The 17,614-nt window shown below is 41.9% G+C and overlaps 1 protein-coding gene across 1 annotated transcript in view; it reads right to left on the bottom strand.

The window, feature by feature from the left end:
• Positions 1-17,614, bottom strand: part of cep104 (centrosomal protein 104) — a 60,786-nt gene that overhangs the window by 33,994 nt on the left and 9,178 nt on the right. The window contains 7 exon segments of the mRNA XM_038723195.1: positions 7,184-7,360; positions 10,382-10,549; positions 11,365-11,532; positions 11,920-12,074; positions 12,077-12,125; positions 13,228-13,452; positions 13,638-13,793. Of these exon segments, the coding sequence (XP_038579123.1) occupies positions 7,184-7,360; positions 10,382-10,549; positions 11,365-11,532; positions 11,920-12,074; positions 12,077-12,125; positions 13,228-13,452; positions 13,638-13,793 (1,098 nt within the window).

Raw genomic sequence — 17,614 nt, 5'->3', positions numbered from 1 at the left:
AAAAAAATAAATAAAATTAAAGCTGCAAGCAGGCATTGGGCGGGCCCTCGCACTTGTAGCGCGTCCGCGCGTGAGGCCGGCCGAGTTGCATTCTGGAGCTCTGCCGGTGCGGTGTGAATTTCCTACGCGGTTCCGACGCCGCATGAAGGTGTTATATGTCACTTCCTGTGTCCCCTATGTGGAGCTACATAGCACTTGCCGCTATGAATATAAATCGGTATTGGCGTGTAGATGTCTGCGGGGGGGAGAGTTATCAAGCACGTAAAGTTGTTTCAGATGTGAGCGTACACTGAACAATAATGTACCAAACAATAAAAAATAAATTCCTTTATATTTCCCTGCCTTGTGTTTATGTGTACATACAGAGGAAGAATGTGAGAACAGCACACATTCATCGTTACTGTGTGTTAGAGCATGGGAGAACAGTGGATACTTTAATACGCCCACACCCCTAATACTGTGTAACTATACAAGTAGAGAACAGAAGAAAAAGATGTTCTTTCTTTACAACTGTTGCCATAGCTTATTCATATTGTGTAATGAATGAAAATAAATAGGCCTACTAGGTCCTCTCTACTTTGACATTAAGATTAGCTTGTTGATCCACCTTCATACACATGTGACATTACTGTACAACTTGAGAAAGGTGAGTTGTTTTCTGCTCCAGCCTGCCTAAAAGAAAAGCGTTTTTGGGATTAAATGGACTTTATTAGCTGCTGCAGTGCAGGATGAACTCAGAACAGACCCATTTCTCACCTTATTATTCTAAATCATGCAACGAAGAAGAAGAAATGCATAATAAATCCTGGGACAAAATCTGTCCACAAATACTGTACAGCATGTAGTCTGATGAAACAAGACTTGTGTTATAGCTGACTTGGGCAGTGAAATGTTTAATTTTTTAATCATGTGGTCATAGTTGTCCACAACTCAAATCAGAATATAAGAAGAAATGTTTTATACCACCTGAAAAAGGCTTCCTATCAGAAAAGGTAGGAAGGTATTTCAAATGTACAACTGCAGTACTTAAATCTAAGTAAGTAATTCCCTGACATTTTTGTGTTACTTTGCTTTTAATAGACACATAACAGGTTATACTTCCTGTGAGTATAATCAATCAATCTTATTTTCATCTGATATATCCGAGTGTAATTTGATAAATTGGTTGTATGTCGTGCTCGCATCTCAGAGAAGACTCTGACTGAACATGTGTTTGTAAAGAGAAACGGACAGAAAAGTCTCTAACTCTGCCTGTCAGCTCGCTCTGCTCCGTTAAAACTGAATTTACCATACAGAATTGAATACGAGTGCACTCCAGATTTAGCTGCAGCCAGCTGACCGTGTGCTTCTCTCTATACCGCAGTTCTGTGTCCATGCATGCAGCAAACTGTAGCACTGTCTGTGGAGCGTCTACATGAAAAGAGAAGGAAGACATTGCTGGTAGTATTGTCTTCAGAGTTGTTAAACACCTCAGTGCACTGAAGGAAGCCATCTGACTGTGTGAGGGGCAGAATCGTGATGTCTGCAGGCAGAGTAGGAGCTCTCCTGTCTGACTGGTCCAATAGCAGAGAAGATGACCCCTTGAGACACAGCCCTCCTCATTTGCATAATGAGGCAGAAATGCATACAAAAATTTAAAAAAGACAGGCAGAAATAAATACCATGGGTGAAAATAAATAAGGTAAAATAAATACAAAGGAAGAATAAACAGACAAAAATATTAAAAACACAACATAAATAAATACATTAAAAAATTAGTAATAAATAAAGTTGAATAAACAAATAGGTAATTATAACAAAGGTGAATAAGTAAAGGCACTAATTAAAATATATACATTTATGTCCCTTGTATAATTTAATTACTACCTACATTTATTTATTACTTAATTTTTGTGTATTTAATGGATGCTTATTATTTATTGAGCATTATTTATTTCTGTATTATTTCTGACTGTGTCAGGATCGGTTCTCCATAGGGGTGGGAGAGTTATAACCACGTAAAGTTTGGTTAGATGTGAGCATGTACACTGAAGTTACAACAACTTCCTGTTCAGACGATCATCGGACGCCACGGACACGCCCATTGACGAAAACGCGCAAATAGCACAACTTTTCATCGTCAATGCCTTTAGAAGGCACAGCAGAAATTTGACGTCGATCCGACTAAATCCCTAGGAGGAGTTCGTTAAAGTACGAAGTTGTAAATCATCCAAAAATGGCCGTAAAATTCAAAATGGCCGACTTCCTGTTGACTTTAGGCTATGGGTTCTTGAGGCTTTTTTGTGCGTCTTGATGATACATGTCCCCAGAAAATTTCGTACATGTAGGTTGAACGTGAACGAGGGGCTAATTTTTCCAATTTTCTAGGTGGCGCTAGCGAGTCATTTTGCACGCCCATGTGCGAAACTTGTAGAATACGAAATTTTTCACCGGTTCTGACATGTTTGCAAATTTTGGTGAGTTTTCGAGTATGTTTAGGCCATGTCATTTGGCCTACTTTGCAGAGAAAAAAAAAAAAAAAAAAAAAAAAAAAATAATCCGAGCAAATCAATAGGGACCTCACACGGTCGTGCTCGGGCCCTAATAAAGCTGCAAGCAGCGTGGGCGGGCCCTCGCACTTGTAAGCGCGTCCGCGCGTGAGCCGGCCGAGTTGCATATTCTGGAGCTCTGCCGGTGCGGCTGTGAATTTCCTACGCGGTTCCGACGCCGCATGAAGGTGCTATATGTCACTTCCTGTGTCCCCTATGTGGAGCTACATAGCACTTGCCGCTATGAATATAAATCGGTATTGACGTGTAGATGTCTGCGGGGTGGGAGAGTTATCAAGCACGTAAAGTTTGTTTCAGATGTGAACATGTACACTGAACAATAATGTACCCAAACAATAAAATAAATTCCTTTTATATTTCCCTGCCTTGTTGTTTATGTGTACATACAGAGGAAGAATGTGAGAACAGCACACATTTCATCGTTACTGTGTGTTAGAGCATGGGAGAACAGTGGATACTTTTAATACAGCCCACACCCCTAATACTGTGTAACTATAACAAGTAGAGAACAGAAGAAAAAGATGTTCTTTCTTTACAACTGTCTGCATAGCTTATTCATATTGTGTAATGAATGAAAATAAATAGGCCTACTAGGCTCCTCTCTACTTTGACATTTAAGATTAGCTTGTTTGATCCACCTTCATACACATGTGACATTACTGTACAACTTGAGAAAGGTGAGTTGTTTTCTGCTCCAGCCTGCCTAAAAGAAAAGCGTTTTGGGATTAAATGGACTTTATTAGCTGCTGCAGTGCAGGATGAACTCAGAATAGACCCATTTCTCACCTTATATTCTAAATCATGCAACGAAGAAGAAGAAATGCATAAAAATCCTGGGACAAAATCTGTCCACAAATACTGTACAGCATGTAGTCTGATGATCAAGACTTGTGTTATAGCTGACTTGGGCAGTGAAATGTTTTTTTAATTCATGTGGTCATAGTTGTCCACAACTCAAATCAGAATATAAGAAGAAATGTTTTATACCACCTCAAGAAGGCTTCCTATCAGAAAGGTAGGAAGGTATTTCAAATGTACAACTGCAGTACTTAAATCTAAGTAAAGTAATTTCCCTGACATTTTTGTGTTACTTTACTTTTAATAGACCCATGTAAGAGGTTTTATACTTCCTGTGAGTATAATCCAATCAATCTTATTTTCATACTGTATATCCGTTGTGTAATTTGATAAATTGTGTTGTATGTCGTGCTCGCATCTCAGAGAAGACTCTGACTGCAACATGCGTCTTTGTAAAGAGAGAAACAGACAGAAAAAGTCTCTAACTCTGCCTGTCAGCTCGCTCTGCTCCGTTAAAACTGAATTTACCATACAGAATTGAATACGAGTGCACTCCAGATTTAGCTGCAGCCAGCTGACCGTGTGCTTCTCCCTATACCGCAGTTCTGTGTCCATGCATGCAGCAAACTGAAAGCACTGTCTGTCGGTGCGTCTACGTGAAAAGAGAAGGAAGACATTGCTGGTAGTATTGTCTTCAGAGTTGTTAAACACCTCAGCGCACTGAAGGAAGCCATCTGACTGTGTGAGGGGCAAGATCGTTGATGTCTGCAGGCAGAGTAGGAGCTCTCCTGTCTGACTGGTCCACCAATAGCAGAGAAGATGACCCCTTGAGACACAGCCCCTCCTCATTTGCATAATGAGGCAGAAATGCATACAAAAATTTAAGACAGGCAGAAATAAATACCATGGGTGAAAATAAATAAGGTAAATAAATACAAAGGAAGAATAAAACAGACAAAAATATTAAAACACACACATAAATAAATACATTAAAAAAATTAGTAATAAATAAAGTTGAATAAACAAATAAGGTAATTATAACAAAGGTGAATAAGTAAAGGCACTAATTAAAATATATACATTTATGTCTCCTTGTATAATTTAATTAATACCAACATTTATTTATTTACTTTATTTTTTGTGTATTTAATTGGATGCTTATTTATTTATTGAGCATTTATTTATTTCTGTATTTATTTCTGACTGTGTCAGGATCGGTCCTCCATAGCGGGGTGGGAGAGTTATCAAGCACGTAAAGTTTGGTTCAGATGTGAGCATGTACACTGAAGTTACAACAACTTCCTGTGTCATGGCGAAGACTTGATCTCTGACGCCACGCCACGGACACACCCATTGACGAAAACTCGCAAATAGCACAACTTTTCATCTTCAATGCCTTTAGAAGGCACAGCACAAATTTGAAGTCGGTCGGACTAAATCCCTAGGAGGAGTTCGTTAAAGTACGAAGTGTGTAAATCATCCAAAATTTGACGTAAAATTCAAAATGGCCGACTTCCTGTTGGTTTTAGGGCATCGCTCCAAGAGGCTTTTTTGTGCGTCTGGACAAGATACACGTACCACAGAAAATTCGTGCACGTAGGTAAAACGTGCGGCGGGGGCTGCTTCGTTAAAAGTCACTTCCTGTTGCCAGCAGGTGGCGCTATGACTGTCTGTGAATGTCAGCATGTACATGTGTTCAGGGCGGGACTCTCATCCTACATGTACAGTTTGGTCCAGATGTGAGCATGTACACTGAAGTTACGACAACTTCCGTGTCATGGCGAAGAGCTGATCTTTGACGCCACGCCACGGACACGCCCATTGACGAAAACTTGCAAATAGCACAACTTTTCATCTTCAATGCCTTTAGAAGGCACAGCACAAATTTGAGGTCGGTCGGACTAAATCCCTAGGAGGAGTTCGTTAAAGTACGAAGTGTGTAAATCATCCAAAATTTGACGTAAAATTCAAAATGGCCGACTTCCTGTTGATTTTAGGCTATGGCTCCAAGAGGCTTTTTTGTGCGTCTGGACAAGATACACGTACCACAGAAAATTCGTGCACGTAGGTGAAACGTGCGGCGGGGGCTGCTTCGTTAAAGTCACTTCCTGTTGCCAGCAGGTGGCGCTATGACTGTCTGTGAATGTGAGCATGTACATGTGTTCAGGGCGGGACTCTCATCCTACATGTACAGTTTGGTCCAGATGTGAGCATGTACACTGAAGTTACGACAACTTCCGTGTCATGGCGAAGAGCTGATCTTTGACGCCACGCCACGGACACGCCCATTGACGAAAACTTGCAAATAGCACAACTTTTCATCTTCAATGCCTTTAGAAGGCACAGCACAAATTTGAGGTCGGTCGGACTAAATCCCTAGGAGGAGTTCGTTAAAGTACGAAGTGTGTAAATCATCCAAAATTTGACGTAAAATTCAAAATGGCCGACTTCCTCTTGATTTTAGGCTATGGCTCCAAGAGGCTTTTTTGTGCGTCTGGACAAGATACACGTACCACAGAAAATTCGTGCACGTAGGTGAAACGTGCGGCGGGGGCTGCTTCGTTAAAGGTCACTTTCTGTTGCCAGCAGGTGGCGCTATGACTGTGGGTGAATGTCGGCATGTACATGTGTTCAGGGCGGGACTCTCATCCTACATGTACAGTTTGGTCCAGATGTGAGCATGTACACTGAAGTTACGACAACTTCCGTGTCATGGCGAAGAGCTGATCTTTGACGCCACGCCACGGACACGCCCATTGACGAAAACTTGCAAATAGCACAACTTTTCATCTTCAATGCCTTTAGAAGGCACAGCACAAATTTGAGGTCGGTCGGACTAAATCCCTAGGAGGAGTTCGTTAAAGTACGAAGTGTGTAAATCATCCAAAATTTGACGTAAAATTCAAAATGGCCGACTTCCTGTTGATTTTAGGCTATGGCTCCAAGAGGCTTTTTTGTGCATCTGGACAAGATACACGTACCACAGAAAATTCGTGCACGTAGGTGAAACGTGCGGCGGGGGCTGCTTCGTTAAAGGTCACTTTCTGTTGCCAGCAGGTGGCGCTATGACTGTGGGTGAATGTCGGCATGTACATGTGTTCAGGGCGGGACTCTCATCCTACATGTACAGTTTGGTCCAGATGTGAGCATGTACACTGAAGTTACAACAACTTCCTGTTTCATTGCGAATCATCGACGCCACGGACACGCCCATTGACGAAAACGCGCAAATAGCACAACTTTTCATCGTCAATGCCTTTAGAAGGCACAGCAGAAATTTGACGTCGATCCGACTAAATCCCTAGGAGGAGTTCGTTAAAGTACGAAGTGTGTAAATCATCCAAAAATGGCCATAAAATTCAAAATGGCCGACTTCCTGTTGACTTTAGGCTATGGGTTCTTGAGGCTTTTTGTGCGTCTTGATACGATACATGTCCCCAGAAAATTTCGTACATGTAGGTTGAACGTGAACGAGGGGCTAATCATTTCCAATTTTCAAGGTGGCGCTAGCGAGTCATTTTGCCACGCCCATGTGCGAAACTTGTAGAATACGAAATTTTTCACCGGTTCTGACATGTTTGCAAATTTTGGTGAGTTTTCGAGTATGTTTAGGCCATGTCATTTGGGCCTACTTTGCAGAAAAAAAAAAAAAAAAAAAAAATCCGAGCAGATTCAATAGGGACCTCGCACGGTCGTGCTCGGGCCCTAAAAATAAAAAAAAAAAAAAAAAAAAAATAATCCGAGCAATTTCAATAGGGACCTCGCACGGTCGTGCTCGGGCCCTAATGAATGAAAAAGAATGGATAGTTGCAGTTAGCATGTTTTTGGTACTTTACCTTCATGACATTGTCCATGGTGAAGCCAGAGTTCTCCGTACCCAGCTCAGGTAGTAGCTTCTCAAGCAGCTCGGCCCGACTCCGAGCCAGACGAGAAGGGAAGTTGGATTTGAACGGCTTCACCAGCTCACCAGGGATTACCTGCAGGCCGCGTACATCCTTCAAAACAGCAATTTCCTAAAAGAGGGACATGAGAAAGAGACAATGTAACATGTAAAAATCATACAATATCATTGTGGAATGCACCTTTAAATTAAGTAACGTGTGTGTGCTGTAAGCCCCTAACAGCGTGAAACAACACATGGTGATTTGTCAGTCAACACAAGCATCTGTTGGAGAGACATGTCATGACAGAGAAGTTCAGAGAAGTGTACAATTAAAGCAAGACGGAAAAAGGCTCTTGGAAAAACCTCTCAGGGTTTGTTTTGTTTTTTTTGTTGCAATTTTAACCACATCAGAGGAGTGGAATGTATGTTGAAAATATGGGGGGGACACACACGCGCATACACACACCAATCCCTATATAATTTGTTGTCAACATACAAAGAGGCATTCAGTCATTGTCCTAAAGGAGCTCTGAACAGATCCAGAAGGGCAGGGCAATGAATTCAGAGGACCGACACTCATGGTAATAGTCTGCGCAATTGAAACGGAAGCTCACGGACATCCTCCCTTTCTTACTCAACACACACCCACAGACCCATGCATGAGTACACTGTAATAACACTAAGCATCCATCACTCAATTCACCAGCCAGCACTTTCTAGTTTCACCAAACAGTCCATGTGCACAAATAACAAACACCACCTCTTCTGTATTGAACCCGTATGTGTGAGAGACCCAGGTTCGAATCCACTGTGAGACACCAATGTGTCCCTGAGCAAGACACTTAACCCTAGTTGCTCCACAGGCGTGCGACCTCTGATATATCTATAGCAATTGTAAGTCGCTTTGGATAAAAGCGTCAGCTAAATGAATAAATGTAAATGTATAAGGAGGCAGTCTAGGCAGTCCGCTTGGCTCCAACATGGGAGAGCACCCCAGACACCTCCAAACTCAGTCTGTATGTCAAGCTACAGTACACCTCTGATTCAGAATTTACAAGCAACATTATTTTAGTGATGCATCTTTCTTGGACGAATCACAGGTTTGGATGATTACAGAGGTAAAGTAGTATATTTTGATAACAGCTGCATCAATCCAACAACACGGCCTCAATACTGGGGTCCTCAGGGTTCTGTTCTGCCTTCCTTCCTCTTTTCTCTTTACACCAAATCCCTTGGCTCTGTTATTCACTTGCGTGGCTTCTTCTACCAAAGCTATTCAAATAACACTCTATTAATTAAGTCTTTTTCACGGTCTGAAACCCGGGTGGCAGAACGAATCTCTGTCACTTTTCTCAGTGAACATTTGCTCACCACCTGAAGCTCAACATCAGCAAGAGTGAGCTGCTCTTCCTTCTTGGCAAGGCCACTTCCATCCACGAACTCTCAATTATCACATACATCCATTCCTAACCCAGGAGGTGGTGCAGGTTCTGGTCCGGGCCTTTGTCATCTCATGCCTTGACGACTGCACCTCACTCTTGGCTGGTGTGCCTGCATGTGCAATCTGACCTCTGCAGCTCATCTAGAATGCAAGACGCTCAGTAGGTCTTCAACCAACCCTACACCACTCCTGCACTGGCTACCTATGGCTGCTCAAATCCGATTCAAGACATTGGTACTTGCCTACCGTGCAAGTACTCTACACAGACTTGTTCAGACTGCACCTTAGCATTTTTAGAAGTGAAGCCTCTCTATGAGCTCACTCATAGGATCACAATTAGCTAGGCACACTCCAATATGCTGTTTGCAGTCACGCGATTCTGATGATGCTCAAAACTCAGAATGAGGCAGGAAGTGAAAGGCAGAACGGCCGAGATGAAGGAAAGCCCGTACAGTGCTAGTTACTGTTTACTCATTGTGTTGTCCCAGTCAACTTGTGTGTGGAATCTGGAATCGCCCAAGTTATTCAATTAAAAACCTATTTTCAGGTCCCAATGACCTTTGAGTCAAAAGTGTCACCTATTCAGTGTCCAACCAACTGCCCCTTCTTCTTTCCACTTCGAAGTCTGTTCCCCCGTCTGTTTCCCTCCCGTTAGAATTGAGTTTCCCATAGCGCCAAGTTTAAATTTCACTCCATAGATTTGACATTTATTCATCATTTTACTATTTAGCTGCGGTCTAATGACTTTCTCATGCTGCTCAAAATTCATAACCATAACAGATCCACCTTTCATTCATACATTTTGTATTCATACTAGCTTGCTACTAAACTGGCTATAACCTGTCAAGCTGGTGCCATTTAACAGTCAGTCTTGGGCTTGGGGGAAGTGGTGTTTATTGTGGTTAGCTAAAAGATGAAAGATCAAATGACATTCTTTTTTTACTTCTTGAACGGAAGTTCCGGTTTTGCCCTTTATAGCATATGTGCAGTAAGACTATAGTGAATCATTTTTCATAAGAGTATGATTAGTCTATGAGCACACTGTTGTGGTAATGTTATTATTTTGAGGTAATCTTTCTTTATTAAATGTATTTACATGTTTTTAAAATGGAATTTTTTTTGGTTTGATCATTGCAAAGTTGTATTGGTTTGAATCTGTTTGTGTTTGCTGTCATGGTGTCTAGGTAACTGTTCCGCCATGTAGAGTCTTATATAGGCCCGCCTAATGGGATAAGCGGGTTACTGAAACCCCTTTGTATTGGTTACTAGATGACACAAAGTCTACCCTGTTGATATGTGTAGAAATTCACTATGAAGAAGACACTACCACTTCAAATTGAGATATAATAACCATAGACAAATGAGATTAACACAGAGGACATCAGCAGCCTCTTTAGTACATTTTACATTGCATATCACTAAGACTGTGTTCGACGAAATATCTGCTGTATGCTTTACAACACAATGTGTTTTATGGATAAAAAAGAAAGAGAGTGCTGATTTTCCAACATTATTCTACAAAAGCTTCACAAAGCTCTACTCAAAGGAAGATGGAGGGGGAAATGAGGCAGACTGCAAAATTCTTTCTCTTTAGTCAACACAAAGCTGATAAGGAGGCAGAAGGCAGGCTGACAGGAAGCAAAGGGTTAATGGAAATCAACTTGTGCCTTTTGCGACAAATAAATACGTCAGTCCAATGTGTTACAATACCTGTATGAAGGCAGAGGCTGTGGCTCGGAGGCGGCCAGCTGAGTCTCCAGTCCTGGCCAGCAGGTTAGGCCAGGTCTGCTCCAAGCAGTGGGTCACCTCAGCCCGGCCCAAATTTGGGATCAACTGGCTCAGCAGTAGAAGCAGAAGCTTCAAGGAGGCGTGGAAAACCTAAGGGAAGAGCCAGTAGACATTTAGCTCCAAACTTTCCAAGAAAAGCTAGCACCAGGGTGAAGACAATTAACAGAGAGGCTAGACTTGGCAATGTTTAGTTTCAGTTAGTTATGCAGTATAAGTATGCAGATGGAGAGGGACAATCAGTAGTTGTGAATGGAGGTTATTGCAGCTTTGTAGTTTTATAAAGGTTTTTATATTGTACTCGCTAACACGCCAAAAAGATATATCCACCAAACAGTAGAAAGCAAAGACGCCAACTAACCTGTGTTTTTACAGGGTAACTGAATTAACAGTGCTTTCTAAACATTTTTGGAATTTTGTGTTTAACCTGGAAAAACATGACTAAAACCCTGGGCTTCATTCAGATTCAGGATGTAATGACACGACATGCAGCTCAGACCACTGAGTTTCCAGAGAAGTGTCTCTGGAGCACTACCCTTTTCATTACCATACAAGCTGTAGACGACTTCCAGAGAGGGGTTACAAGGCCATCCTTGTCAAAACTGTTTGTTTAAGTAAGCCTGCTCTGTGAGAGAGTAATGGGGTTGCATATGGTACAGGGGTAATATTGTTAAGATTATGCATGCGTGAATGTGTGCTTATGATTTCACAACATGAACCTTAGTTCTGTTTGTAAAATGAATCCAGAGAACGTGATTTATAGAAGACTTTGACAGTGACAAAGTAAAAATATCCATACCGCCTTTATACTGCTTTACTGGAAGCAGTTGTTTGATCAACTTCAACTTCATCACATTCAAAGCATCCTCACCAACATAACTTTTTTGTTTGTTGAGTATTTGACTCACAGAGGACACTTTATCCAGGAGGGCTTTCTTGACCAGGAAGACTGCAGCTCTTATCAGGTTTCTCAACTCCTCCCTGGGGATGGCGGGTGGTAGCTCCAAGAGCTTCTTGTACACAGCCAGCAGAGCATCCTCTCTGTAAGACCAGGTTTTGGAATATGCCCCGGCCACCTGGGAAAGAAGACAGGGCAAAAAATTTGCCACAGGGCAGCGAAGACATCACAAATATCAGTTATTGGGGTATTTTAGCAGATATATTTGCATATATGCTGCGTAATGTACTATAAATAGATCATATTTCACACCACATTTTCTAAGTCACCTCAAACATATCTTTAGCATTTCTGTATTGCGGTATCTTGTTACTTATCTGCTGACATTATTGCCGATACAAATATACTTGGCACAGCCGAAAAAGGAGATAACACCTGGCTAGTACAGAATATCATGAAGGGATACCAAAAAGTATTTTTTGGAGTACATAGAAATAAAAACCTGGGAGAAAGTAAAACCCTGAGTTAGCTTTGCTAGTCATGTTTTTCTGCCTTTCTTTCTTACCAGGCTTTCTCCATAGACCTCTATTGGCAGGCCAGCCTCTCTCTGGGCTTTCTCTGTCAGGGGCTCTGGCTCTCCACTCATCTCAGGGCTGTGTGGTGTTTTCTGGGTATCGAGTTGGGGAGAGTGATGCTCTGCAGGGCTCTCCACAGGTCGGTCTTTCCTTGAAGTGTGGGCAGTGGTCTCTCGTCATAAGGCACACTAGAAACCTGTCAACACAAGACAACAACATTGGCATTTAAAGCTTGGAACATTATATTTACTGTAGCATGATCAATGCCGAATCTGATAAACATTTTGGTATCATTACTGATAAAAAACAATTACACTCATCTGAAAGTTGGCCTTAGTTATAATCAAGTTGTGGTCAGAGAACTGATAATCTTTCCCCTGGAAACCCTGCTCATGACCTTTACGGGACTCAAGGTTTTCTCGATTTACAACAGGAAGAACTCACAGGGAATGAACAACAAAGGTTGATAGCCAAAGTCTGACAATTTAAGATGTTTTAGTAAATTACAACTTGCTCACAAACCCTGCAATAACAAGGACTACTTCTTTATATTGACTATTTTCCAGTGACATTCATGGTAATTTGGGAGAGTTTCATTAGTGTACATTGCCTAAATATCTTTCAGCTCAAAGGCTCAAAGAACTAACTAAACTAGACTTTCAAGGCTGAAAAGGAACTCCATCCCTTTGAAAAATGTATCTGCCCTTGTTCTTTTCACTATCACTAGCACTTGATTACCGAATAGGTTGATCGTTCAACATCATGAATGTTTAACCCCCTCTATAGAACCCCCAAGCCCAACAAGCACCCTGCTGCCTCATACAAGGCTCAAAGCCCTGCCTTGAGGCCAGGTTGGCAGCCGCTGGAGTCAGCCAACTGTTGCACACTTTTAATTAAATACTGAAACCCAAACCTGCAGTTGGGCTGGTCTCAGTAGGTGGTGAGTAAAGCATAAAAGCTCCCGCTGGTCATAATCTCCCTATGTGCTCCATGTTCCAACACTACAGAGGCTTAAGGCAGGAGACATGTTCCCAAGGTGCTGCAGAGAGCTAGGCTATTTTTATAAGAATACAGGAATTCCTGGAAAGCAGAAAAAGCTACAGGTCCAGCGGTCTACAAATGGATCATTAATCAGAAAACACAGGGTTTGTCATCATTGACTGTCCATAAAGTCTTCCAATGACTATTGGACAAGTTCTCCTGTTTTTAAGTGTCTGTAGGTGCAGGACATGTTTCATACTGGGTAAATATGTTGTGATGTATTGGATTGTGAACACATTTAAGAAAGCGGTACTTACGTCAATCTTGGGTACAGCAGCAGGGGCGCACGGCATGTCAGGTTGGCTGCTCACTTTGGACGCAACCGTTCCTGTGTCTGACTGTTGGTTCTGAGCAGCGTTAGTTGTTTTCCCCTTCCTGAATGTTTCTGTGGACACAAGGGGCTTGGTGGGGACTGAGCAGTGACCTGAGGGCTGAAGACAGGGAGACTCCTGGGCTGGGGATGAATCTGCTGCCCTCGTGATCTGGTGACATGGTGGAAAGGAAGACCAGAATTTGCTTTAGGCCGAATAAGTCACCCCCCCCCCCCATGTCCCATAATTTGTCATCTTGTCTAACACCAACACCTTGGAGAAAAATGTAACTTGTCCATTACACCAACAGTCCCCCTGCTGTTACCACACTGGTAAATCAGTGGTTCGTGACTGACCATTGCCATGTCCAGCAGGTTGTGGACCTCCAGCTGCTGGTAGACGCTCCTCCTGTACTCCTCCATCAGCTCCTTTTTCTTCTTGGCAAGATCATAGTCTTCCTTTTCGATGGCACATCGCTTCTCCACATCATATCGAGCCAAACGCTCCCCTACCTAGAAGAGCCCAGCACAAGGAAAAGTAAAAACACACCTGCAGTGACACAGTGACCCACTGCATGTTTAGACGACTAAACGACTTTTGTATTGTATCATGGTATCATGTTTGTGCCTATACTGACCATCACAGTTTATAAGCCGACTTCCTAGTTTCAACTTTGACTTACTGCTACTTTCTGTAGTTGTGCACAGTATTCATCTGCAATGAGAGATTGTTACCAATGTTTCAGGTGAGCTCACTTTTATTTTTTCCTCCACATAAAGTTAAGCCATTGTTGTTTACAACCTGAGTGTCTGATTGCTAGTGTTATTTGCCACCATAGACCTCATTGCGCTGATGTCACTGTGTTTCCAGATCTCAACGATTCCGTTGTTAAGGAGCTGGCTGGTTTAGGGATTTAGGGATTGACTGTCACGAGCAGTTCTGCCATGCACAATAGTACGGCCCTGGTTTATTTGAGGATTTTCAGTCAGGATTTAGAGCTCATCATAGCACAGAGACAGCACTGGTGAAAATTACTAATGACCTCCTTATTGCATCAGACAAAGGACTTGTCTCTGTACTGGTTTTATTAGATCTTAGTGCTGCATTTGATACCATTGACCATCAGATCCTATTGCAGAGACTGGAATATTTCATTGGCATTAAAGGAACCGCTCTAAGCTGGTTTAAGTCCTATTTATCAGATCGATTTCAGTTTGTACATGTTAACGATGAGTCCTCCATGCACGCCAAAGTTACTCATGGAGTTCCTCAAGGATCTGTCCTTGGACCAATCCTCTTCACTTTATATATGCTTCCTTTAGGCAATATTATCAGGAAACATTCCATAAGCTTTCATTGTTATGCAGATGATACTCAGTTATATCTATCGATCAAGCCAGATGAAACTCATCAGTTAGCTAAACTTCAAATGTGCCTTCAGGATGTTAAAACCTGGATGACCTGTAATTTTCTCATGTTAAACTCAGATAAAACTGAAGTTATTGCTCTGGGGCCTAAGCACCTCCGTGACGCATTATCTAAAGATATAGTTTCCCTGGATGGCAATGCCTTGGCCTCCAGCACCACTGTGAGGAATCTTGGAGTTATCTTTGATCAGGACATGTCGTTTAAGTCTCACATTATGCAAATTTCAAGGACCGCCTTTTTTCACCTACGAAAATCAGGAACATCCTGTCTAAAAATGATGCAGAAAAACTAGTCCATGCATTTGTTACTTCTAGGCTGGATTACTGCAATTCCTTATTATCAGGCTGCTCGAAAAAGTCCATTAAGACTCTTCAGCTGATCCAGAATGCTGCAGCACGTGTTCTGACAGGAACCAGGAAAAGAGATCACATTTCTCCTGTCTTAGCTTCTTTGCATTGGCTTCCAGTAAAATCCAGAATAGAATTTAAAATCATTCTTCTTACCTACAAAGCTCTTAATGGTCAGGCACCATCTTATCTTAAAGAGCTCATAGTACCTTACTACCCCACCAGAGCACTGCGCTCCCAGAATGCAGGGTTACTTGTGGTTCCTAGAGTCTCCAAAAGTAGACTAGGAGCCAGAGCGTTCAGCTATCAAGCTCCTCTCCTGTGGAACCAGGTTCCAGTTTGGGTTCAGGAGGCAGACACCATCTCCACATTTAAGAGTAGGCTTAAGACTTTCCTCTTTGATAAAGCTTATAGTTAGGGCTGGCTCAGGTAGTCCTGAATCATCCCTTAGTTATGCTGCTATAGGCCTAGACTGCCGGGGGATTTCCCATGATGCACTGAGCTCCTCTCTCCTCTACTTTCTCTCCCTCTGTATGCAACCTTATCCCATTATTGCATGTTACAAACACAACTTCTCCCCTTTCTGGTAGTCTTGTGCTTTCTCGTCTCTCTCCCCTCTCCTATCACTTCCTGCAGGTTTTCTGGCTCTGGAGCTGTGGAGTCTGGATCTGTGGTTGCGGGTCACCTGCTGCCCCTGTGTTCCTGCTCGACACCCTCTACTGCAACGACTATTGTTGCTAGTCTTATTGTTATTATTGTTATTATAATCATTAACATGGTTACCATTAACACTATTATAAATATCTGTACCATTTTTCATTCAGTCTATAGCAACATTACCTTCACTGTCTGTACCTCTGTGTGTATATTGTGTAGGCTGCCTCTCTCTCTCTCTCTCTCTCTCTCTCTCTCTCTCTCTCTCTCTCTCTCTCTCTCTTTTCTCCTTCACCCCAACCGGTCGAGGCAGATGGCCGCCCACCCTGAGCCATGGTTCTGCTCGAGGTTTCTGCCTCTTAAAAGGAAGTTTTTCCTTGCCTCTGTCGCCTAGTGCTTGCTCTTGGTGGGAACTGTTGGGCTTCTGTAAATAACATCATAGAGTACGGTCTAGACCTGCTCTTTTGTGATTTGGCGCTATATAAATAAAATTGAATTGAATTGAATTGGTGCCACAGAAACAGAAAGTGTGCCACACGGTGAATCATTGAGATTTACTGGCTGGAAATTTGACAACACTTCCAGTAAGACACACATGTAATGTCTTAGAGAGGAAATTCCATTAAGTTGCTAACCAGGTGCCAAGCGACACAGCCTGAACATCAACGCTTTGTGATTCTTTACTTTCTTTTGGACAAACTCTTAAGTTAAGAGGGCTAATGAAAGTAGTACAGTACAGTAAAGCAAGCCAATTCTCTGCCTTCTGTCCTTTCGTCTTCCTGTGTTTTCAGATATCACTTTATGCCAACAACCATCCTCTGACATCCTGAGGGTGAAATGACAAGGGATTTTCAGCATGACTACGTTGGCAACTGTTTTGTCCGTGATGCTAATATGCCATGCTAATAAGGTGCAAGTGTCTGTGTTATCTGATTACAGAAAGGCTTCTAGCTTGGAGTGCTAGAGACACTACCCGAGGACCATCACCGCAGCTGTTGAGCTTATTAAGAATTCATGGTCAGCATGGTAACACTGTACACAAAAGAGGTCACCAGCAGGAATCTGAGCAATGTTTAACAACCACTGTTACAAACAGTGGTGAACATACAGTGGATTTCTTTAAAAATGATCCACGCCTCACAAACTTGAGATTTGAGAAAAATGTATCATTAATAATCATATTTTCATGGCTGTTTTTTACTGTACGTGGCCTGCTTATGGACTCCAACCTAGCGCTAATCATATGTGGGGTATAAATATGTTGCTTCTTAGCAAACTACATTTGCCTTAAAAGCATTACTTATTGTTATAAAAACTATGTAAAAACTGCATATACATGTGAGGTGGTTATTTTCCTCCATGCAGGACATTAGCCACTGACAGACAATGATAACAGCCAATATGTCATTCTCAAGTGTGCTGTTGGAATAGTGAAACTGGAAAGAAATTCAAAGTAAAAAGAGCTGTTAAAAGCCAATGACTAAAAGGAGAGCAGAACAGCAGGGAAAGAAGTTTTCAGATCCTTTACATTAGTAAAAATATTCTACTAGAATTAAAAGTTAGTAGTATCATCAGCAAAATGTACTTCATGTACCAAAAGCAAAAGTGCTCATATGCGGAATGGCCCCCTTCAGTGTTGTAACATTTTGGATGATGATTATTCATTGATGTTTAAGAAGTATTTTAATGTAGCTGGTTGAGGTGGAGCTGAGGGAACTATGTCACATACTGTTGGGTAGTTTAATCCATAAAAAACATAATATTTAAAGAAATGATCACATGTTTTGTATGTACAACCAATGGTCCAGAATAAGGTTGAATACTGGTAATAGGGATCCTGGTATTTTCAATTCTTGACAAAACCTGGCTGCCTTTTGCTGGAAGAAATACTTCTAGTAACCAGG

Source organism: Micropterus salmoides, unplaced genomic scaffold, assembly GCF_014851395.1.
Source record: "Micropterus salmoides isolate LMB-PRFRI ecotype aquatic unplaced genomic scaffold, ASM1485139v1 Ms_hic_scaffold_16, whole genome shotgun sequence".
Classification (NCBI taxonomy): domain Eukaryota; kingdom Metazoa; phylum Chordata; class Actinopteri; order Centrarchiformes; family Centrarchidae; genus Micropterus; species Micropterus salmoides.
The sequence above is the reverse complement of the archived record's forward strand: the minus strand, read 5'-3'. Positions and strand labels throughout refer to the sequence as shown.